This window comes from Temnothorax nylanderi, unplaced genomic scaffold (assembly GCF_030848795.1).
Source record: "Temnothorax nylanderi isolate EJ_2023f unplaced genomic scaffold, tnyl_v1.0 TNYL_tig0577_pilon, whole genome shotgun sequence".
NCBI lineage: Eukaryota > Metazoa > Arthropoda > Insecta > Hymenoptera > Formicidae > Temnothorax > Temnothorax nylanderi.
The window spans coordinates 33,673-58,352 of NW_027249639.1; the positions used below are offsets into that span (position 1 = coordinate 33,673).

The 24,680-nt window shown below is 38.4% G+C and overlaps 2 protein-coding genes across 2 annotated transcripts; both read right to left on the reverse strand.

The window, feature by feature from the left end:
- Positions 1 to 14,450: 14,450 nt before the first annotated feature.
- Positions 14,451 to 16,646, reverse strand: LOC139784048 (uncharacterized). Its single transcript, XM_071723214.1, has one exon. It carries the CDS (start codon positions 16,644 to 16,646, stop codon positions 14,451 to 14,453), a length of 2,196 nt encoding a protein of 731 aa, XP_071579315.1.
- Positions 16,647 to 16,787: 141 nt separating this feature from the next.
- On the reverse strand, positions 16,788 to 19,361 carry LOC139784049 (uncharacterized). Its single transcript, XM_071723216.1, has 2 exons — positions 18,470 to 19,361; positions 16,788 to 18,223 (listed from the first exon to the last, which is right to left on the reverse strand). The coding sequence occupies exons 1-2, from the start codon at positions 19,359 to 19,361 to the stop codon at positions 16,788 to 16,790; spliced, it is 2,328 nt and encodes a 775-aa protein (XP_071579317.1).
- Positions 19,362 to 24,680: the final 5,319 nt, after the last annotated feature.

Below are 24,680 nucleotides of genomic sequence, written 5' to 3' on the forward strand. Positions count from 1 at the left end.
AAGACAGAAGTAGGGAATCAAAGAATATTTTTACACATGATAATGTGAATATGATTTTATTCCATTAACTTTAATTAAATGATATTTATAAGATCATGTTAATATTTATAGCATGAATAAAAAAACATATATTTAGCCGTTGTAATTAAAAAGTTTTTTACATATATTTCTTGTATTCTTAAAAAATAAAATTTAAAATACGAAGGACTATCTATTTAAGAAAATACAAATGTATCACAGAGATAAAAATAAATATCTCGGCTAACCATTGATTAAAGTAATAATACTAGTCTGTATTATATATGATTGAATAAAGTAATAATACTAGTCCATACTATATATATGTAGACTAGGGTGTGTCATTTTGGAGCAACTTTTTTTTTTCATTTCACAAATAGCATATATACTTGCAGGAAGGTAAAATAAGATACCTGTTAAAATTTTAGCCCTTAATATTAATATTAACAGGTCACTCAACGCGATTTTTTATTTTTCATTTAGTAAAATAGAAAAAATTTTATAACTATCTAACAAACAGTAATACAGCATTGCGCCACATAGATTTTCTGTAGTAAATTTACCGTTCTACAAAAAAGATCTCTTATCATTTTTTCATAAATTCAACCGTTCAAAAGATATTCAAAGTTAAAGTTTGATAAATTTTATAAAACTTGTTTTTGCTTCTTATGAATTTTGTATCATATCGACTATCAAAAATTATGAAATAATCAATACATATTTTTATAGAAAATTTAACGATCTACAAAAAAGGTCTCTTATATATTTTTCATAAATATAACCATTTAGACGATATTAAGGTTCAAAGTGTAAACCTTAATATCGTCTAAATGGTAATATTTATGAAAAAAATATAAGAGACCTTTTTTGTAGATCGTTAAATTTTCTACAAAAATATGTATTGATTATTTCATAATTTTTGATAGTCGATATGATACAAAATTCATAAGAAGCAAAAACAAGTTTCATAAAATTTATCAAACTTTAACTTTGAATATCTTTTGAACGGTTGAATTTATGAAAAAATGATAAGTGATCTTTTTTGTAGAGCGGTAAATTTACTACAGAAAATCTATGTGGCGCAATGCTGTATTACTGTTTGTTAGATAGTTATAAAATTTTTTCTATCTTACTAAATAAAAAATCGCGATAAGCGACCTGTTAATATTAATATTAAGGGTTAAAATTTTAACAGGTATCTTATTTTACTTTCCTGCAAGTATATATGCTATTCGTGAAATGAAAAAAAAAAGTTGCTCCAAAATGACACATCCTAATGTAGACTCTATGTAGACTATAGTCATTCTCCCTATATTTGATTAACTTTTATCAAATTAACGCAATTACTAAAATCACGTTAAATGTGATTTTAGTAATCACATTTAACGCATAATAATTAACTAACTAGTAATAACATTTAATACATAATACCTACCTCAGTCCTATTACTCGTGTCCGACCGTGGTAACTTCTCTATACATGTGTTGCGCACGTGGATTATACACATTGTATATGGAACCTACTGTTTAACGCCGATTCCGAACGTCTATATTTTTTAGAAAAGTTCTCTTGGCAAGACATACTCTCAATGGTTTGCCATTGCCTTTCGAGAGGAGAACGAGCGAATATAATTTTTCTAACTCTACCGGAAATCAAACTTGGGCCTTTGGCTCAATAGACCAGTGCGCTGTCTACTAGGCCACACGCCCGTCCTTAATGCATAATAATACCATATAAATACTAAATTTTATATTATTTAGTAATTTAGTGAATATAGTTTTAGATCAGTAAAAGTAGATTAGGAAGACGGTAAAGTAAGTAATCACTTAAATTAGTAAGTATGTTTTTTTTATATTGCATATGAGTATAATTAAGAAAATAAACCTTCTTATCTTTATAACATTACATGAATGTGTGCACATATCACAAGAGCATCAAATCTTATTTCAACGTTCATATTTTTAATTATTTATTATATATTAAAATTAAAAAATAATATTTGTATGCAGATTATTTATTTAAGAAAATACAAATGTATTACAAAAATAAAAGTAAATATCTCAATACAAGGTTAACAATTACTTAAGTAGTATAATACTGGTCCATACCTGTTATAATATAATATAGACTTTTGTCATTTTTACTACATAAAATAACTAATAAGCTTTTGTAATATTTAACATAACGATGCCATATAAATACTGACTCTTATATTATTTAATATTATCAGTAGTTTAGTAAATAAGTGTTTAGTGGAGTGAAAGTAGATTAGGAAGACGCTGAAACTTAAACTAGTAAGTACACTTTTTTATTTGGCGTATTTGTAAGTAAAATTAAAAAAAAACGAACTTTCTCATCCTTATAACATATATGTACGTATTACATATCACAAGAGCATTAATTAAATCTTATTTCGACAATCACATTTTTAATTATTGATTTATCACAACATAATAAAATAAAAAATAATACCTATTTAATATAGAGGACTATCTATCTACGAAAATACGAATGTATTACAGAAATAAATGTAAATATCTCGGTTAACAATTACTTAAAGAAATAATACTGGTCCATACTGGTTATAATATTTAGACTTTTATCGTCATTTTCACTACATATATATAGAATAACTAATAAACTCTTGTGATATTTAACATAACAATACCATATAAATACTGACTCTTATATTATTTAATATCAGTAGTTTCATAAATATAGTTTTAGACTGATAAAAGTATATTAGGAAGACACTGAAACAATTAGTTAAAAAATGCACTTTTTTATATTACATATGAGTATTTAAAAAAATAAACTTTCCCAACTTTACATTATATGTATTTGTAAATAAACGTTATTTTGACATTTCATATTTATAGTTATTTAATGCACTTTATTAAAATTAAATAAAATTATGATTGTTTAGTGAGATCATATTTGATTAAATGTCATGCTAAAACTCATGCGTATTTTTAATGAATATAAATATACTTAAATGCGCTCTGCTATATATTTAGATTTAGAAGATATACATGAGTACATATATATCAAGTTTATTACGTACCTTATATTTTTATTACTTACTTATTAAGTTAAAAACTGCTGTTTGTATTTGTTTTATACTTAGATTAGACAATAATTTTGATTTTTTTTGTGCACGCGTGCATTCATCTACCGAAGGTATATGCTTTGTTTCAATATCTTGTTTAAATATTGAATTAATATGTTTCATAATTGAAGATTGTTGACTGTCTTCTTCATCATTAGAATCCTCGTATGATGACAAAACATCAGTTCTAAGAGAATTTTGTTTCTTCTTTTGTATCTTCCGTCTTTTGTTATGAAGAAAACTCCTCATTTGCGGGGCTGTACGTTTTTGTAAACACTTGTATGTCCTAATCGCTGCCAATAGATCCTGTGTTGGAGGCAAATTTGGCAAATATAGATATTTTCCAAATAATTTCATCATTATATCTTCTTCGTCTTTGTCCCAATGTCGCCGTTTTGTTTTACCATAGGGAGAAGCTAGAAATAAATTTATTATTTTAAACATAGTTTTGATTACTCTTCTTGTAAAAATAAAAAAGATTTTTTAATCAACTTACTACTGCGTTTTCGTTTAGTACTATTAATAGATTCATGGCTTGTATCTGTGTGCTCAGGAGTATTTTTATGTAAATCAAGCGACTTCATCCTATATGATTCTATTCTTTCTGTCCTATTGTAGTTTAAATCTGATGATTTTGTATTACCTACAGTGTTTTCTTCACCGCTGTTTTCATTTTCTTCTATTTCATTTTCTTTATCACTATCGCTTTCCTCTTCCCCATTTGCATTAATATCCTCTTGAGCCTTCTCCAGAAGCTGCGACATTCGCAAAATGTCTCTACTAACTATAGGCTGTCTATAATATTCCCTGTGAATATTTTCTGCGTGTCCCATGTAATCAGCAAGATCCGCTACTTCATCATTTTGTAGATTCAACAAAATACATTTAGTTGCAATATGTTTCCTTAATTGTGTGCCGCGTAAACTAATAGGCATTTCCGCCTTACATTGATTAGAAAATTCGCGTAATAAGTGACAGGCTCTGAGAAATTTAAATCTCTTTACGTTATTTCCAGGTAATGCAAATAGATAAGGATTTTGATGATGAATTTTAGCATGTCTTCGATGTTCTATAAGTAATAGTATGCATCGTGTCAGTTCAGTATCAAGAAGGACAGGTACATCTCTGTTTTTCTTTCCCCGTATCACAAAACGTACATACTTTTTCGCAATCTTCTTATTATTAGTTGATAAAGACTTAAACAATTCATAATTTGTTTTCTCATTAATTGCTTGACGATTATTAAATTCTTCAATCGATATACGTTCGCCCGCACGACGGCGATTAAAAACTTGAACCGCGACTAATGTTGCCTTTGCTAAAGTAAGCCACACATTGTATGAAAATTTTTTTTTCAATTTATCATAACATGATTGTCTTATTTCTTTGAGATGATTATATAACTTAGAGATATCTTCTGTTGTTGGGAGAATAACCTTTTTCTTCCGTTTTTGTTGAGACTGTGTTTCTAAGGCAGTACGAGCAACACTCGCGGCATAATCTTCTGTAATCAATTTTATTAAGTTTTCCGCTGATTGTTTTGTGGAATAATCAGATTTTTTGATACATTCTGTAATTAAAGTATTTCCAACTTGCTTTAATAGCGTTCCGAGGTTAGTTGCATTAGACGGTGTTTTATACACATTTGTTTGGCTATCAAAACCTGCAACTTCATTTACTGCTTGTATGATATGATCGTAATATTTTGGATTGTACAACGAAGTGAAATTGTCTATATCGGGATTAATCGATTTAAGTGCAATGAGAAAACGGCCGAGCAATCTTAATCGACTTTGAATCATGTCGTGTTGGTGCTGGAGTTTATATTTATCACATAATTTATTTGCATGTTTTATAAGAAGTTCATCGTATCGTATAAGACGTGTTATACGGTCTTCTCTTAACACAGGAAATACTACTGTTGCTAACGTTAGGTTTGCTGCTTCATGAATTCTACCAGTAATCGCGCGTCCCAAGACATTAATCGATCTATTCCGCTTCTTAGAACGTCCAACACAATAACGAAAATGATGACGGATGGTAGTCTTCGAAAAATGTCCTCTGCAATTTATGCAAGCTTGAAAATCTTGCGCACCTCTTAACATTTTTTGGTTTGGCCGTCTACATACTATAAGCTCTCCGTCATTGTATTTAGTGTTAGTATTAAATAAGAAATTACCATTTCTTCTTATTGTATCAATTATTCGTCTACGTTCAGTAGTACCTTTTGGTAGATCAATAAATTTTTGTACGTCTGCTTTATCTTTATGTACCCGTTCCAAGTGACGATAGATTTTACTTTGAAAAGTTTTACAATATAGACAAAATTTTTTTTTTCCTGCTCCAGAACGTCCTCGAGAGGAAGCAACGAACATTTTAGCATCATCACAAGCACCTTGTTGTGCATTTGATATTTCATTATAAAACTCTGACGACTTATTTTGTAGTGAGACATTACTTTCATTTTCTTTATTTGGACTTATTTGAGCATTATTGTCTTTATTTTCTTTATTTGGGCTAATATTATTGGAAGACAATATTTTATTACTCGTATTTGCTGACAGATTTTCTAAAGTAGTATCAAACTGTGATGGTTCGTACGTGGGATCAGCTTGGGAAATATCTGTTATGTTTGTGCATTTAGATTCACCCGAAATATCTCGAGTAAAAGATACTTCTCTATTTAATAATGGCTCAGTATCCATTTCTGAATAAATATGTGTGTTATTGTCATATTGTAAAGAATCTGAATAATTATTATTAAGAAGTATATCTTTACTTTGTCTCCGTATCGTAAAAGAAGTTTCACTTCTTCTAACAATATTCAAGGATGATTGATCTAACGCTATATTAGAAACAATGCGACATTTATCGTCTTTATGGCCTCCTAAAACAGTGGGTAAATCTTGTTGCTTGATATTTATAGCAAAATTTGTATTGCTATCTTTGTGCAAAAATACATCATTTATGATAGGATACTGAGAGTCAAACGAATCATCCACATATTTATTAGTTGTTGGTGATGATGATGGTAGAATAATTTTAGTATTATGCTCGTCAAAAGAGGATGTATCTTGAGCTTTATCATATTGTTTTTCAATAGAAGAATTGTTAAAGCATCCACTACTTTCAAAGTCTTCGACATTAGAGAAATCATTTTGTTCCTTGATTATATCAGTAGTAGATTGATCTTTAAAACGTTTGAATTGTTTCTTATCAGGAGATAGATGAATATTTTTTGATATGTTTTTTATATTTATTGTTGACATATCAATAGGTGATACCGACACTGTCTTATCTTTTTCAACATTGGACGTTGCTACTTGTGGAAATGTTATCAATGGATTATCATTACTATTTTTAATGTGACGAATTAATACTTGAGGTCTATTAGCATTCAAATTCTTCTGTATATTTTTCAGAAACTCGGCGTCATCTATATAAAAGAAAACAATTTATTATTATAAAAACTAAGGAATTATAATTATTTGTATCTTAAAATATTAATTACTTAGTTTGTTTTATATTAACTAAAACTTTATATTTTTATATTTATAAAAACCTATAATATTCTTTTATTGCCATTTTCATCATTTTTCTATCTATTGGTATGTACAAGGTACTTCAGAATTATGGGTAAAAATTTAATTGAATAATAAAACTCGCAAAAACAAACATATATGAGTCTACAAACTAATAATTTTCAAAATGTTCAGTTTTTTTATTTGTAAGACAGTAATTCTCTGTATCATTACACATACTGTAGAATGACTAATATCTCGAAAATTCAGAGTATCAGTGATGGATGACCCAGGATTTATTTCTGTTTACATATTTTTAATAACAACGTAATAACAATAAATTTGCAATCAGGGAAACTACTTAAAGTCATGTAATTATTAAAAATGTAAATAGAAATAGATTGTATCAATTATCAGTTGTTGATACTTTAAATTCTCTAGATATCAATAATTCTACGATATACGTAATCGTACAAATAACTATCTACAAAAGAAGAAATTGAGTATCTTGAAAACGATTAGTTTATGGATCTATATTAAAACCTTTTTGTTTGCTTCTGCAATTTCTGTTAGCCACTTAAATACTTATCAATAGTTTTAAATTTTATATATTAAATAGAACTATCAGTTAACAATATGTAAGAAAATATCCATATTATATTATAATATAACAGAATAATTGACAAGAAATGTAATAATTTACACCAATTGTTATATCGTGAAATATCTTGTATACAAGGTAGTCCGTTATTGGTAGTACAACTAGAAAGAAAATGGATTCTATTTGAAAATGTAAGTCTAAAATGTAGAATAAAGTTTTTGTTGTATAAAATCTTGTTTTTGAAAGAATCAAAGAGAATATTTAGAAATAAAAAAATTATTGCAATTTATTTTAATTTTCTTTTATATAATAGCCTTTGTTATTTAAATTTTCATGACTTTTAATAATATTGTCTCATAAATTGACAAATTTTCTAAAGGCAGCTATTCGAATACAAATAAATTATAGAGTATTCTATTTACAAGTAAATAAAGACTGTATTGCAATTTTATAAATTATTTTTTTATAATTTTAATTGATTTTATTATACTTTTTATGAACAGGACGTTATAAAGTAGTTTTCTTTATATATTAATAGCCGCGTTGAGAAGTGCATCACAATGTAGTAAAAAATATATAGGTTCAATAATGATATCATAATATTAATTATCCGAAATTCAAAATCAATATTTAAAAAATAAAATTTAATATAAAAAAATTTTATTCTATGTTTTTATCTTATTTTTTCCTATTAAAGTATCACTTTCTATTATATCACATATAATGGGCCTATCTTGTATATGCATGCATTATAGATTATCTTCTATATAGGTTTGTATGTGTATGTGTTTGTGTGTATATATCACGAAGTTACTATTACCATTCAAAACTGCAAATATCAGAAATTAAGTTAGAAAGATATCGTTTTTTTATTTTGAGATATTAATATTTTCTAAAAATAATTAAAGAAAATTAGGTATAAAGTTAATTTCAAATTATAAAGCAAAGAAGAAATAAATTAATTAAAAATATTATATGAGTAGGTAATAAAAACTTTAGTAACATTTATGAATTAAGCTTTATTTCATACAATATAACAAATATTATTCTACGTTTAATTACGTTTGTTGCAATAAAGTTTTATTAAAGTTTTATTATATGTTCAAAAAATAAATTTAATTTAAACTTTAATAAAATAGGCTTTTATTGAAAAATTATTTTTAAAAAATTACAAGAGATTGTACAAATAATGTTATATAAAATGCGTAATAAGAGACAATTACTTCTAAATATTGCAAGAAATAAATTATTATATATAATCATAAAGAGAGTAGCTTTGCAATGTATATAATTTATGTGCATAAAAGTAATAAAATACATACCATTGTAAGCTATCAAATGTCTATCCTTGTAGGTCTTTGATTTCTTTTTCAACTTTGAATATGCTCGTCTATTTTTATTAGTAATTAACTCTTTCTCTATCACCTCATATTTTCCTGATTGTTTCACTAATGCATACATTTTTAGTCTTCAAATAACGACCAGTTCCAAGTACTTTCTGTTAAAATAAAGAAAACATAAAATTGAATATGAAAAACTAAAATGTAAACTTATAGCGAATTCGGTTGGACGCACCAGTGCGCACTCAGTGCATATTTATATTTTTTGCAAGCAATAAGAAGAAATTACCTATATATTTACCTCTTGTTAGCCAAATGTTTACATCTGTTCATCTGTGTTGCATCTAGCTATATACTTGGCTGCATATCACAAACTGATACCGAATAAATGCAATATAACTATATTGCTATACAAGTATATTACCATATAAGCAGTCTTTAGCATCACATTTATAATTTTTTGGCTATATTTCCTAATTTATTAGGATTTACCTAAAAACTAACCTAAAAAGAGGTTAGGTTCTGTATGTGTGTGTATGTGTGTATGTGTGTATGTGTGTATGTGTGTATGTGTGTATGTGTGTATGTGTGTATGTGTGTATGTGTGTATTAGATGTGATAAAAGAATATTACATAATAGAAATCATGTGGAAAAAATCTTACCATAATTAACAGTTTTACATAACACCATAACTAAGTCTGTTCTTTATAGCGTACACTAGTGTGAACTAAGTGTACACTCGCTGCACTTAAAGTGAAATAGATATACGTTTGAAGTTTGGCAAAAAAGCGAGAAAAGAAATTTTAAGTGCAGTACATACACTTCAGTTATAAAGAACAGAACAAATCCATTGGTTATTAACGGTACCGGAAATATACATTATTGCTATTCTATGACATGCTTACATCTTAGGGTGTAATAAAGTATACCAATCATGAATTAGTTGTCATATTATTTATTACCAGCCAATATAAGGCAGATGCTTTTATTAGTTACAGAATGTTTAAAAATGAGAATTTAAAACGGCGATCTCAAATTTATCGATTTCAAAAACAGTTTTAATTCTCATGCTATATATAGGATTACATAGTCATATTGTTAATTAACTGGCGCGAGCGATTGTCCAACGACATGTCTGTTAGTTATTAGCGGTTCCGGTAACATACGTTACTTCTATCCCACATGACATACTTTTAAGTATTAAATAAAGCTACCGACTTCGTTTCAAAATAATAATTTCGTCTTATTGTCTGTTAGAATACCGCGGTCATGTTATTACTAGTGATTGTTCGACGACATAGCTGTTAATTATATTATTAGCGCGGTCCTGGTATTATACATTATTTTGATTTCGTGTAAAATGGATGTATCTTAGGATCCAATAAAATTGCCGACTCATTACAAAGCAGCTTTAATTCTCATATCTCATATAATTCTCACTCTAATATTAGGATTAGGTCCTTTTTGAGAAGACGGTAAAAACAATTATTAAGACTAAATTATTATTTTTTTTAACGGGAGCGCCGATGTATCGGATTCTTTTCTTGTTTGACGCTTGTATATCGGTATTGAAGTTTTCGATTTCGTTCAAAAACGGTTTTCATTATATTGCTATTGACTACTAGAATTAGGCAGTCATGTTATTAATTAACTAGCGCGAGCGATTGTCTAACGACATGTCTGTTAGTTATTAGCGGTTCCGATAACATACGTTACTTCTATCCCACATGACATACTTTTAAGTATTAAATAATGCTACCGACTTCGTTCCAAAATAATAATCTCGTCTTATTGTCTGTTAGAATACCGCGGTCATGTTATTACTAGTGATTGTTCGACGATATAGTTGTTAATTATTAGCGCGGTCCTGGTATCGTACACTATTTTGATTTCGTGTAAAATGAATGTATCTTAGGATCCAATAAAATTGCCGACTCATTACAAAGCAGCTTTAATTCTCATATCTCATATAATTCTCACTCTAATATTAGGATTAGGTCCTTTTTGAGAAGACGGTGAAAACAATTATTAACCCTTAAATGCCACCCGGGGTCCAGCGGACCCCAGACCCTTTAGAATGATATATTTTCAAATGTTCCCTCCAAAAATGGAGCTCATATTTATTTATTTATTATTTATTATTTTTTTGATTTTGGAGCCAATATTTTAACTGTTGGCGATCTTAATTTTTTATACTATGTTGAAATTGAAATTTTAACAATATAAGCATTTTATTCTCTTTTCTAAGCCTTGAACAACATTGAAAATAATTTTCATAACTAAATATCAAAAAATCAATAAGTAAGGAGACATTTTTCATGCTGGGGTCTTTTAGACCCCATGTGTCATTTACGAGATTCTTGAGAGGTGTGGCATTTAAGGGTTAAGACTAAATTATTATTTTTTTAACGGGAGCGCCGATGTATCGGATTCTTTTTTCGTTTGACGCTTGTATATCGGTATTGAAGTTTTCGATTTCGTTCAAAAACGGTTTTCATTATATTGCTATCGACTACTAGAATTAGGCAGTCATGTTATTAATTAACTAGCGCGAAGGATTGTCCAACGATATACTGTTAGTAATTAGCGGTTCCGATAACATACGTTACTTCTGTCCTACATGACATACATTTAAGGATCCAATAGAGCTACCGACTTCGTTCCAAAATAATAATCTCATCTTGTTTCTTAGAATAACGCGGTCATGCTATTGATTAATTTATAAGCGATTTTTAGCGATTATTTAGTATAGTTTGGTACATATACCAAGGTTGCTATTGATGCTGCTGCAGTTTGGTACACTTTGGTTGCTTATACCAGAGTCACGCCAGAAATTGCCTTATTCTGGCGATTGTTCGACGACATATTTGTTAGGCATTAGCGATACTGGTACTATATTTTTTTAATTCCAAATAAAATGGTTGTATCTTAGGATCCAACAAAACTGTCGATTTTATTACAAACCCGTTTTAATTCTCATATCGGTCATCACGATTACGCGCTAATATTATTGGAATGACAGTGAAATAACAATATTGGTTATTTTTTACAATATATATATACTAAATGTATAAAATATTAATGTTTGATTGTTATTTGTTTATTTATAGCACAAAATAAATGTGGTCCTGAAAGTATCTATATAGTCACGATACGTGTCCCGAAAGTATACATGCTATATAACAATTATTAAAAATATTAATATTTAAATGAAATGATTAATTCGTGTACAAATTTGCGCAATAAAAATATAAGTTCTGGAGTATATATTCTGATAAAATCATGTTTATAATAAAATTAAAACTAATATTCCAATTTTATTGTATTTTATTCTTTTCATAGGAAAAATGTATAATACCAGGTCGGACCTGGAAATATACATTAGATTAAAAAAAGATCCGAGTCCGACCCTGCAACAGCCAGGTGTCCCGGAAGTATACAATATATTATCTAAAAAGTCCCTGCAATAACCCTTTAACATATATATATATATATATATATATATATATATATATGGGCATTCTCCGCGTGTCGGAGTCCTCTCCTGCCCACTTCAATTTTTTACATAATTCAACCAACCAGGGCTTAAAATTTTCGTTGAAGTGTCTACTTTTTAATGCCATGTGGCCTTTTGTGAAAATTCAATATGGCGGACTGATGCAGCGCCGAAAATGAAGAAAGTAAAAAAAAATTAATTGTATATCTTCTAAAAAAATGCAGAAATGTCACTTTATTCGGATGAAACTCGGTACTAGGCGGTTTTCGAGGTCGTTGATTCCGAATCTGGTCGAAATTTGGAAATTAAAAATGGCGGATTAAATATGGCCGCCCGTAATGCAGAAATGTCACTTGATTCGGATGAAACTCGGTACTAGAGGGTTTTCGAGGTCGCTGATTCCGAATGTGAAGTCGAAATTCGGAAATTTAAGATGGCGGATCCAATATGGCCGACCAAATGCAGAAATGTCACTTGATTTACGTGAAAAAAACTGTCGCTTTAGTAGCGCCAAAAGCTGTCGCTGTAACACCGATAGGATGATTAGAACAGTTTTACGGTATTATTTTTAAGATCTAGATATTACATTCGTATTTAGAGACCTTCAAAAGTCCCTAACAATAATTTTGCATTGGTTGTTATAACTATTATTACGATTTTTCCTTGAAGTAATGGATAGTTTAGTTAGTTAATAATAACACGAAAGGAGGCGATGAGAGCTGTACATGCTTTTACAGAATTGCTTTTCCGGTGGTTCTTCAGTCGTTGAATACGAATTTATAGCTACGAACACGTATTTTTTAAAGAAGGTACCATAAAATCATTCAAACTATCCTGTCGGTCTCAGAGCGACAGATTTTGGCGCTACTGAAGCGACAGTTTTTTTCACGTGAATCAAGTGACATTTCTGCATTTCGATCGGCCATATTGGATCCGCCATCTTGAATTTCCAAATTTCGACTTCACATTCAGAATCAGCGACCTCGAAAACCCCCTAGTACCGAGTTTCATCCGAATCAAGTGACATTTCTGCAATACGGGCGGCCATATTTAATCCGCCATTTTGAATTTCCAAATTTTGACCAGATTCGGAATCAACGACCTCGAAAACCCCCTAGTACCGAGTTTCATCCGAATCAAGTGACATTTCTGCATTTTTTAAGAAGAAATACTATTAATTTTTTTTTACTTTCTTCATTCTCGGCGCTGCATCAGTCCACCATTTTAAATTTTCACAAAAGGCCACATGGCATTAAAAAGTAGACACTTCAACGAAAATTTTAAGCCCTGGTTAATTGAATTATGTCAAAAATTGAAGTGGGCAGGAGAGGACTCCGACACGCGGAGAATGCCCCATATATATATATATATATATATATATATATATATATATAATTAAATAATTATGTACATTTAACCACGACATATTTGCTTATTTATTTTTATTGCGGTCCGACATACAGCCCACATTTAATTTATTATAAATGTTTTCAATTCCCCGTTTAATTTGCATGATTCTCAATATGCACATACATTACACCATTTAATTTCTCTTTTCCTTCTTTTACATATAAATTTATTATTAATAATGATTCTGTAATAATCCGAGCAGGCTGTCGAGTTAATTTAAATTCTTTTCCCTCTAAATCCTGTTCGATGACCTCCGCACCTTTGTAACACCCGCGCCCTTCCCACACACACACATACACCTCACACTCGTATATATGTGTGTTCGCGAAATCGCTGATATTTCCCGACGATGGAAGCGGGATGAGAGGGACGTGCGTGGAGGGTGTCAACGAATTATTTCTTTATTTTTTGTGTAACTCAGACCACAGTCTGAGCCGTCTTTAATGCGTCAAAATATGTACAATCTGACCTGAGAAACGATGAGCGGTGTATAATGAGAAGTCTTTTGATGCGCGAGGCAATTATATAAATTGCCTCGCTCGTGGTGATTCGCCCGTGAGCCGTTGAGACACGTGGCGGTCGGCACTCGCGCACGTGTGAGCCTGAGTCGTCGTGTTGATGTACCAGAGCTGGCTGGGGTGAGCGGTCTCTTTACACTTTAAAGTCTCTTGGCAGCTTCAATCACTGCGAGCGGCACGGTATACAGTTCTCCTCGAGAAAAGACACACAGCACACGTCGTACAACTCGTCACAGAGCGGACATGCTTTTCACACTGGCGCGAGGGAGAAGTTCGCGATGAGCGCGCCCGTGCTTGCGCAAGCTGCCGCGTCGATCCGGCCTGTCGATACCCGATCGATGCTGCCATCTGATGAGATGGCGCAACGTGATAACGGAATCTCGAACATTCCGCCCGCCATCAGCAACCTTGTTGATGATTCCTTACTCTTGATCCTTTATCCTGATAAAATGGGTAATATGGCAAGCTTGGCAATTGGCCGGGTGAGCGTCGTGGTGGCCGTCTTGAGGGTAACCACCCTAGTAAGTCCATCCTTTCCGGGGTGCAAAGCCGTTACTCTTGCGAGTGGCCATTTGCACGGTGGAGAGCGTTCGTCGGTGAGCAGCACGATAGAATCCACCTTGATGTTGTTGTTAGGATGATGCCACTTGGATATCGCCTGCTGGCGTTGCAGATAATGCGCCGACCATTGTGCCCAAAAATGCTGAACATGCTGCTGGATGAGCTGCCACCGAGATAGTCGCGAGGTTGCCAGGTCGATTAAAGATGGCTCGGGTATGGTAGTGAGTGGACCTCCAATGAGAAAATGACCTGGGGTGAGCGCTGAGACGTCTTCAGGGTCGTCGCTCAACGGTTCCAAAGGCCTTGAGTTGAGAATGGCCTCTATTTGCGTAAGCAACGTTGTTAGTTCTTCCGTCGTGAGTAGAGTCTCCCCGATGGTCCGTCTCAAATGAAACTTCACGGACTTTACAACCGCCTCCCACTTGCCCCCCATGTGTGGAGCACTTGGTGGGTTGAACTCCCATCTTATGCCGTCCAGTTGCAAAACTTGAGCAATCCGTTGATGCTCTTGACCGCCTTGGACGAACATTTTTTTGAGCGCGGCGTCTGCTCCAATGAAAGTTGTCCCGCAGTCCGAGTACATAGTCTGAGCAATTCCCCTTCTCGCTGAAAATCTTCGGAAGGCTGCTATGAATCCTTCTGATGAGTAGTCACTGACTACTTCGAGGTGAATTGCGGAGGTGGAGAAGCAGACGAACACACAGATCCATCCCTTGTATGTTTTGGCACCTCGTCCCTTCCATGTCTTGATGGTGAGCGGTCCGGCATAGTCGACTCCTGTATGAGCAAACGGACGTGACGGCGTAACCCGAGAGAGAGGTAGTTGGCCCATCAGTTGATGAGCACGGATCCCCCTCTGCCGAGCACACACAACACACCGTAAGATATGAGACTTCACCGGAGCCCGTCCGCCGATGATCCAATATTGTTGCCTGACATGAGCCAATGTCAGCTGTGTTCCTCCATGTAGAGTACGCAAATGGGCGTGGGCGATGATTAAAGTTGAGAACCGTGAGTGGCGAGGTAGAATCGCCTGATGTTTGTTGTCTTGAGCTAGTGCTGAGTGGTTGAGGCGGCCGCCAACTCGGATAACCCCTTGAGCGTCTATGTACGCAGTCAATCGACTGAATGCGTGAGTAGGTGGTAGTCTCGAATTGGCCGTGAGCATCTTGATCTCATGCGTAAAGTATGCCGCTTGAGTAGCCTTAATCCAGAATAGTCTGGCCTTCTCCAAAGCTGAGTGCAAGTCCAGTGACTTGGCTCGGCGCTTTCTCAAGAGAGAGATAAACCTGAAACAGAGAGCTGTTACTTTCAATAATTTATTGAGGGTTGAGTACCTATATATGAGGTCCCAGTGGTAGTCCGACTGAGATGCCGCTGCATACAGCGCAATGCCAGGACGAGCCTCATGAGTGCTCAACTCGTCCGACAGCGCGGGTTGTGATGGCCATGCGTCAGGTGTGAGTATCCACGGTGGTCCCGTCCACCATAATGAGTGGCTTTGAAGTTGAGAAGTAGTCAATCCTCGTGATGCGCAATCGGCCGGATTGGATGTACCAGGTACGTATCTCCAGTGTGCCTTTGCAGTGAGATCTTGAATCTGAGAAACTCGGTTTCTCACAAAATCCTTCCAGCGCGATGCATGAGATTTGACCCACGTGAGTGTCACAACAGAGTCCGTCCACAGGTGAATTGCTGTAACGTTCAACTTCAAGGTGGCTTGAACGTATCGCATGAGCCTTGAGAGCAGCAGTGCTGCGGTGAGTTCAAGTTTCGGGATGGTGAGCCGTTTGAGCGGTGCTACCTTAGTTTTGGAGCACACCAATGAAATCGTGGCGCCGTTAGAGCTGCGGACGGTGATATATACGACTGCAGCCATTGCTAGTTGAGAAGCATCAGAAAAACCGTGAAATTCCACTGACGAGGTACTCCATGTGTTATACCATCGAGGTATTGAGATTCTGCTTAAGCTGGTGAGTTCTTTTCTGATAGTGAGCCACCGTGATGAGAGCTGGGATGGCAGTGGTTCATCCCATCGGAGCTTATGAAGCCATAGCTCCTGCAAGAGCATCTTCGCCTTGATCACTACTGGTGATGCAAAGCCTAGTGGATCGAATATCTGAGCCACTTCAGACAAAACGAGGCGTTTGGTGAAATGATTGGTGTGCGATGAGATCCTTGTTGAGAATGTGAATGAATCTTCGTAAGGAAGCTATTTTAATCCGAGGATTTTGGTTGTGCAATCGTCAAATGCAATTTGTGAGCCCTGGTCCCTTTCTGCTTGAACCGCAGTGAGCACATCTTGATGAGTCGCGTGCCACTTTGATAATGGAAAACCGCCCGCCATGCACAAACTCTTTAGTTGCAATGCAATTTGTATCACCTGCTGAACTGTGTCGACGCCTCCAAAAGTGTCGTCAACATATCGACCGTCAGTGAGTGGCGGCACTGCAAGGGGATACTTGTGGCCTTCATCCTTCACCAGTTGCAGCAGTGTTCGCACTGCTAAGAACGGGGCACCCTTGGTACCATACGTGACCGTTGTTAGATAATTTTTCACTTCCTTGAGTTGTTTGTCGATCCAGAGGACCCGTTGTAAATTCCAGTCATCCTTATGTACGTTGATTTGCCTGTACATTTTGGTGATGTCAGTGGCCACTAAATGCCGAAATTGTCGAATCCAGAGCAAGACGTCTGTGACGTCTAAATGCAACTTGGCTCCCGTGTACATGATATCATTAATTGAGCGGCCGGAAGTAGATGCACTCGAGCCATTAAACACCACACGTAATTTTGTGGTTGCACTGTCTGGTTTGAGCACGCCGTGATGTGGCAAGTAATATTGTGCGTGCTGGCTGGAAACGGGTGAAGCCTCCGTCATGTGATTGAGCTCTCGATATTCCGTCATAAACTGATGATACAGGCGTCGATAGTTGTCATCTCGTGAGAATCTTCTGAGTAAGCCCTGCAAACATCGATGCGCAGTGTGATACGAATCCCCAAGAGTATCAGGTGATGATTTTAACGGAAGTCGAACCGTGTATCGACCTGTTGAGTCCCGCAAAACAGTGTTCTTGTAATATTCTTCACATCTTTGCTCGTCAGGCGTAAGATCATGAGTATTACTTGCAGGCACTTCTTCTTGTGTCCAGAATTTCGCCAGCAACTCGTCGAGAGCATCTTCTTTCTCCTGAATCGAGGCATGATACACTGCAGCAGATGCCGATGATGATGTGTCGACAGGTCCGAGAACGAGCCATCCAAAAATTGAGAGCTGCGCAATTGGTATCAATGGATCTTGTTTGATGATGTTGGGCTTGATGATCTGCCCATATGAATCAGCTCCAATGATGATATCCACTGGCCGTGGTGTGAGGAAATCTGGATCGGCCAAGGTTAACTTGGTGAGATGCGGCCATTCCTGTGGTGCAGCGTTGAATGATGGCAAGATGTTGGTTAACGTCTGCAGAATGTGAGCTTGAATGATGACGTCTGATCTTGAGTGAAGTGAGCGGAGCTGGAGTGAGGCAACTCCTCGAGTTTGAGTTGACTTTTCGCCCCCAATTCCAGTAATGATGATGACAGAATGATGACGAGGAATGTTGAGCTGACGAATGAGTGATTCAGAAATGAAGGTGAGTTCTGAACCTGAATCGATGAGAAGCCGTACGCGCTGAGTAGTCACAAATGAATTTATCTGAGCCAGGGCCGTAGCTAATAATGTTGAGTGTGATGAGCGGGCCAACGAGGAGTGAGCGACGATTGCACCATCTTCCTATTGAGCTGACGCAGCTGAGCTGGTGCTCGGCTTCGCTGATGAGTTCGCCTGATGAGCTTCATGCAGCATCGTGTGGTGTCGGCTGGTGCACTTCTTGCACCCCCGTGAGCTCTTACATGAGCGGACGTTGTGGCGGCCGAGGCAATTGAAACAGAGCCTCCGTGAGATGACGAGTTTCTGTCGGTCGACCGGTGAGAGATCCCTGAATTTGGTGCACGTCACAACGAAATGCGTGCCGTTGCAGCAGTCACACGGGTACACCGTGGAGCCGTCTGATGATTCCGTGCGGGCCGGTTGAACTGCCGCATGGTGAGCTGTCGAAGGGCGCCTGGATGCTGAGGCGACCGTGCTCCCTGAGCTGGCCGTGGACTCTATCCTCTCGAGTGCTCGTGCTCGAGAGGTGAGAAACCGCTCGAGCTGCTCGAATCGCGGATATTCGCGCGTGGCTCCTAGGGACGTCTCCCACTGCTCCTTCGTCTGGCGATCCAGCTGCCTGGACAGCTGGTACACCAGGATGCTATCTCCCAGATCCTGTGAGACGCCCAAGGCTTGCAGGCCCTTGATTCCTTCCTTGAAGGTGTTCAGCAGCTTGTCCAGTGATGCGGCGTTTCTCTGCACTGGTGTTGAGCTGGCAAAGAGTTGGTCCAGATACGACTGAATGAGCAGGCGTTTGTTTTCGTAGCGCTCGACGAGCATCTCCCATGACGGGATGAGAGAATCTCCGGTGAGGGGCAGTCCGGAGATGAGCTGAGCAGGTGTACCTTCAAGCGAGAGTCGCAGATAGTGAAGTTTTTCCACGTCAGTGATTTGTCGGCTATCAAGGATAACGGCCTTGAATAGGTCGCGATACGTGGGCCATGCAGCGTAATCGCCTTTGAAGGACGGGATGTTTATGTCCGGCAGTCTCTGTTGAGACTGTGAGGGCTGCGCCGTTTCAATCGCCGCGTTCGGAGCAAGCCTCTTCGCTAATGCGCCCTTGAGCTTCGCCAGAGAGCGACGAGCCGCCATGCATTCCTGCGCCTCCACGGCGAAGGCGTTCTTGGAGAAGTACTCATGAGTGATGAGCGCCGCCGGCCATGAGACTTCGAAATAGGCATGTTCCTTAAGGAACGCCTTGTGCACTTCCTCGAGCTGGATCGAGATCTGGAGGATTTCATCCACCGATGTGTCATCCGCGGTAGGAGGCAACGTCTGGTTGATGGCCCGCACCGTTGCGATGCGATTCATCTGCGTCTGCACTTTCAGCGTGAGCTCCGCGGACAGCCGCACCGGTGAGGCCCGACGCTCTGACACGCGCTTGTCGGCCGGCAGCTCGAGCAATGGCGAGGTCTTCCCACCCGTCCCGGTTTTGGCGGGATCCGTCATGATGAGCCGCCCCTGAGCTGTTCACGATGAGAAACCTGAGAAACGTCGAGACACGTGTAAGAAATGCTGCACGAGACGAGAACGTTCGAGGAATGCGAGAGAAAGCGCTATGCGAAGCGAGAGTCATGTATTGAGCACGTGATACTGTTTATGTGACACTCGCGAGGGCGCGTGAACATACTTGTGTAACACTCGCGAGCGCGCGTGAGAATGTCTGTACTTCACTCGCGAAAGCGCGATAATGTCTACGTGGCACATCGCGAAGGGCATGCCCTTTTCACATGATCTGTGTCTGAGTTACACCATAAGTTCCACGCATCCGGCTCGAAGGACCAAATGTTCGCGAAATCGCTGATATTTCCCGACGATGGAAGCGGGATGAGAGGGACGTGCGTGGAGGGTGTCAACGAATTATTTCTTTATTTTTTGTGTAACTCAGACCACAGTCTGAGCCGTCTTTAATGCGTCAAAATATGTCCAATCTGACCTGAGAAACGATGAGCGGTGTATAATGAGAAGTCTTTTGATGCGCGAGGCAATTATATAAATTGCCTCGCTCGTGGTGATTCGCCCGTGAGCCGTTGAGACACGTGGCGGTCGGCACTCGCGCACGTGTGAGCTTGAGTCGTCGTGTTGATGTACCAGAGCTGGCTGGGGTGAGCGGTCTCTTTACACTTTAAAGTCTCTTGGCAGCTTCAATCACTGCGAGCGGCACGGTATACAGTTCTCCTCGAGAAAAGACACACAGCACACGTCGTACAACTCGTCACAGAGCGGACATGCTTTTCACACTGGCGCGAGGGAGAAGTTCGCGATGAGCGCGCCCGTGCTTGCGCAAGCTGCCGCGTCGATCCGGCCTGTCGATACCCGATCGATGCTGCCATCTGATGAGATGGCGCAACGTGATAACGGAATCTCGAACAATGTGTATATAATGATTTGCCTATTTCTCTGTTATAATTATATTCCGCTTAAATTTTACTAGATCTTTTCCTTATTAATAAATGTTTAAATGATTTTGTTATGAATAAACGTATATTAATTGTAAAATGAATACCAGTCATTTCTTAGAATAAGACCTCGTCCTCAGCTCCCTCCCTCTCTCAAAGATCGCACAAGGTCCGATCCCCGGTAAAAGGGATAATATCCTTGGCCGAAAACAGGACCACAAGTGCACGAAACTCTCAGTAGGCGTAATAGCGTCCCTTCTGGACGTTGACCCATGACTGGAGTTTCCCGAAACGTGCACTCGTCTCGAGGCACGCGCCTTTTCCAGCGTGCACCCGAGATACGATAAGATCTCGTTACGTCTTCCTATCTCCCCTCCTCTAGATAGCCTTTTCCTTGCTATCTACAAATTCCGGAGTTTGACGTAACAATTATTAGGTGCAAATTTAACTGTATTTATTAGAATATAGGGTAATTGTATAGATGGAGGGGATCACCTTGGATGACCTTGATATTTTAGTATGTTGTCAATGTCACCCTCCTGAGTGACCTTTAGAAGGTTTCAGCCCGCGCTCGTTATTCGTTAAAAAGTTATTAACAAAAAAAGTTTGGAAAATATAGCAGCTATTTTGAGTATTGAAAGGCATAAATGACTAATATATATGTCGAAATAGTTCACACATACACTTTTTTTTTGTTTAGTTTTTGTTTAGTTTTGTTTAGTTTAGTGACGCGCTTTAAACAGTTAAATACTGTTAAAGCGCGTCATCTAATCTATGTAGATTAGTGACGCGCTTTAAACAGTTAAATACTTTTAAAGCTCGTCATCTAACCTATGTAGATTAGTGACGCGCGTCACTAATCTACTTTAATTAAAGCGCGTCACTAATCTACATAGGTTAGATGACGCGCTTTAACAGTATTTAACTGTTTAAAGCGCGTCACTAATCTACATAGGTTAGATGACGCGCTTTAACAGTATTTAACTGTTTAAAGCGCGTCACTAAACTAAACAAAACTAAACAAAAACTAAACAAAAAAAAGTAGCCCACGGAGATTTAGCATTGTCGACATTGCCCACTTGGAACCGAGCAAAGTCCGCAATGTGATAATCGTTGCTGACATTGCCATCGCTGGATGGGCAGTGTTAACTTTGCCCACATCAAACCGGGCAATGTCCGCTAATAAACTACTTTGCCCAGTCGCGTTGTGCAATGCTGACATTGCCCGGGCAATGCCGACACTGCACACCATGCGGACTTTGCCCATAACATATATATATGTGAGTGTGTGTGTGTGTGTGTGTGTGTGTGTGTGTGTGTGTGTGTGTGTGTGTAAGTTTCTTAATATAAATTTTACAAATACTTTTATTTTAGCGATACATATTCATTCCTCTACAAAGTGTAAGAAACGCGTCTATTCACACAAGCACACGTCCCTGTAGCGCACCTCGCGCGTTATCGGGAAATGAACGTTTCTTTTTCTCGTTAGCACACGTCCCTTTAGCGCACCTCGTGCGCTATCGGGAAATAAACGCATCTTTTCTCTTTAGCACACGTCCCTTTAGCGCATCTCGTGCGCTATCGGGAAAGAAACGTGCGTGCGCTATCGGGAAATAAACGTGTCATTTCTCTTTAGCACACGTCCCTGTAGCGCACCTCGTGCGTTATCGAGAAATGAACGTTTTTCTTTTCGTTAGCACACGTCCCTTTAGCGCACCTCGTGCGCTATCGGGAAAGAAACGCGTCTTTTCTCTTTAGCACACGTCCCATTAGCGCACCTCGTGCGCTATCTCGAAAAAAACGCATCTTTTCTTTTTAGCACACGTCGCTTTAGCGCACCTCGTGCGCTATCGGGAAAGAAACGTGCGTGCGCTATCGGGAAATAAACGTGTCATTTCTCTTTAGCACACGTCCCTGTAGCGCACCTCGTGCGTTATCGGGAAATAAACGTTTTTCTTCTCGTTAGCACACGTCCCTTTAGCGCACCTCGTGCGCTATCGGGAAATAAACGTTTTTTTCTCTTTAGCACACGTTCCTTTAGCGCACCTCGTGCGCTATCGGGAAAGAAACGTGCGCTATCGGTACTATGTTTCATTTTCTTGTGTGCTATCGGGCAAATGTGCATATTAGTTGGTGCGTTATCGGGATAGTGCGCCATTTATTTGGTGTGCTATCGGGACGTGTGCTATCGGGCTGTGCGCTATCGCACCGTGCGCTAACGGATCCCGCTCTCCACAGGGAATGGTCACGGAGGCGTCATCAGAGGCACCTTCTGTGACGTGCGCAGGGGTCGGCGTCAACGGCCGACCAAGACAAGTGCACCCGGACATCTACAAGGAATGTGTCCGCAATCGTCATCAGGGGCATCTCCAACGAGGTGCGCACAGGTCGGCGTCAACGGCCGACAACGAGCACACCTGGACATCTTCCACGGGAAAATGACCCGGATTCGTCATCAGGGGCATCGCTAACGAGATGCGCACGGGTCGGCGTTACGGCCGACAACAACGAGTGCACATGGACATCTTACACGGGGAAGCGACCCGGGTTCGTCATCGGGGGCATCTCCAGGGAGGTGCGCACGGGTCGGCGTCGACGGCAAGCGAAGTCGGCAGACCGACGATACCTGGTGCAGCGGCGCCAGTGTAGGAACGTTCCTACGTCGCAATAAGCGCGGAAATTTCCACCGGGAAATTTGACAACATCCCCACGCGGGGACGGCGTGATCAAGTGCGCAGCTAGAATCATTCGGGGATGAAAATCGCATAGTGGGGGAACATGCGCCATGGTGGGGTGCGAAAGTGAAAGCGGCAGCTCGAGGCAGTCTTTCGAGTATCGGCTTAGCGAACGGATGTGTCTCAAAGTAGTTCCGCGTAACGCGAAGATAGAGTACGACGATAGCGGTAGTAGATACTTAACAATCAGGAACTCCCGCGTAATTGCGCGTTAAACGCTCACTCAACAATAGTGAGAGGTACAAAAATACCAATTAACATAAATAATCCGGTGCAAAAGGATATAACGGCGGCGACCATAAGTGCATGTCGAGTATACTACAATCACGGACATTGAGTCTTGCGACTACGAGATGTTGTACGAACGGCGTTATCTGTTATGTTTAAACAACCGAGATCAACAAATTCAGCGATTGTTAATCCATAAAGCGCGATCCACACCGAGGCGTGGCGACACCGTGGCGAAACCACTTTGTGTAAATGTGAAGCGACTTGTAGAATGGAAACAGCGATCTGCAATTAAAGAATAGTTAATTCTGAAACAAAGTCTCAAGATTAATTATCAAATTATCCGTACTTACCTTCCACTTACCTTGTCCGTCGGCGATGATCCATCGTTGTCCAGCGGCGATCCGGTATGCGGTGAAGCGAGGATCCGGGGAAGTCCAGCAGCGGCGATGATCCATCCGGGGCAGGAGCTGAAACAGAAGAAGAGTATTAGTACACTGATAATATTAATTAGCGAGATATCTGGTGACCCGGTATGCGATTAGGCGAGGATCCGGGGAAGCAGAGCAGCGGTGATAATCCATCCTGGGACGTCATCCTGAAACAAATAAAATTATCTTAGCGTCCGGTTAATCATCGGGACGATAAGCGAAATTACCTTCTCGGTAAGCAGAGGTCAAACCGAGTGGCGACCGTTAGATGGGAAGATAGCCGCGAAAATCGGGCCCAACTCGTGCCGTCCGGTCACAACCTTTTTTTTTTTTTTTTTTTTATAGTGGTGGAAATCTTCTAAAGACATCCCACCCCGTTCGGGTCCGGGGCGGGGGTGTGCCGGATTCTACGGGCGCATATCGCACCGGGTTGCCGCAATGCGACCCCGATCCCATAGCCTGCCGGCTAAAACCACCACTAAGTTCCCCCTCGTACACGCGTCCTAATGGGGGGAGGGGCTGGGAAACGCCATGATTCTTCCATGCCCCACCCCATGCAAGCCCTTTTCAGGGCTTCCCTCCTGCGGAGAAGGTAAACCTTCCCCTTCCGTCTAGGAC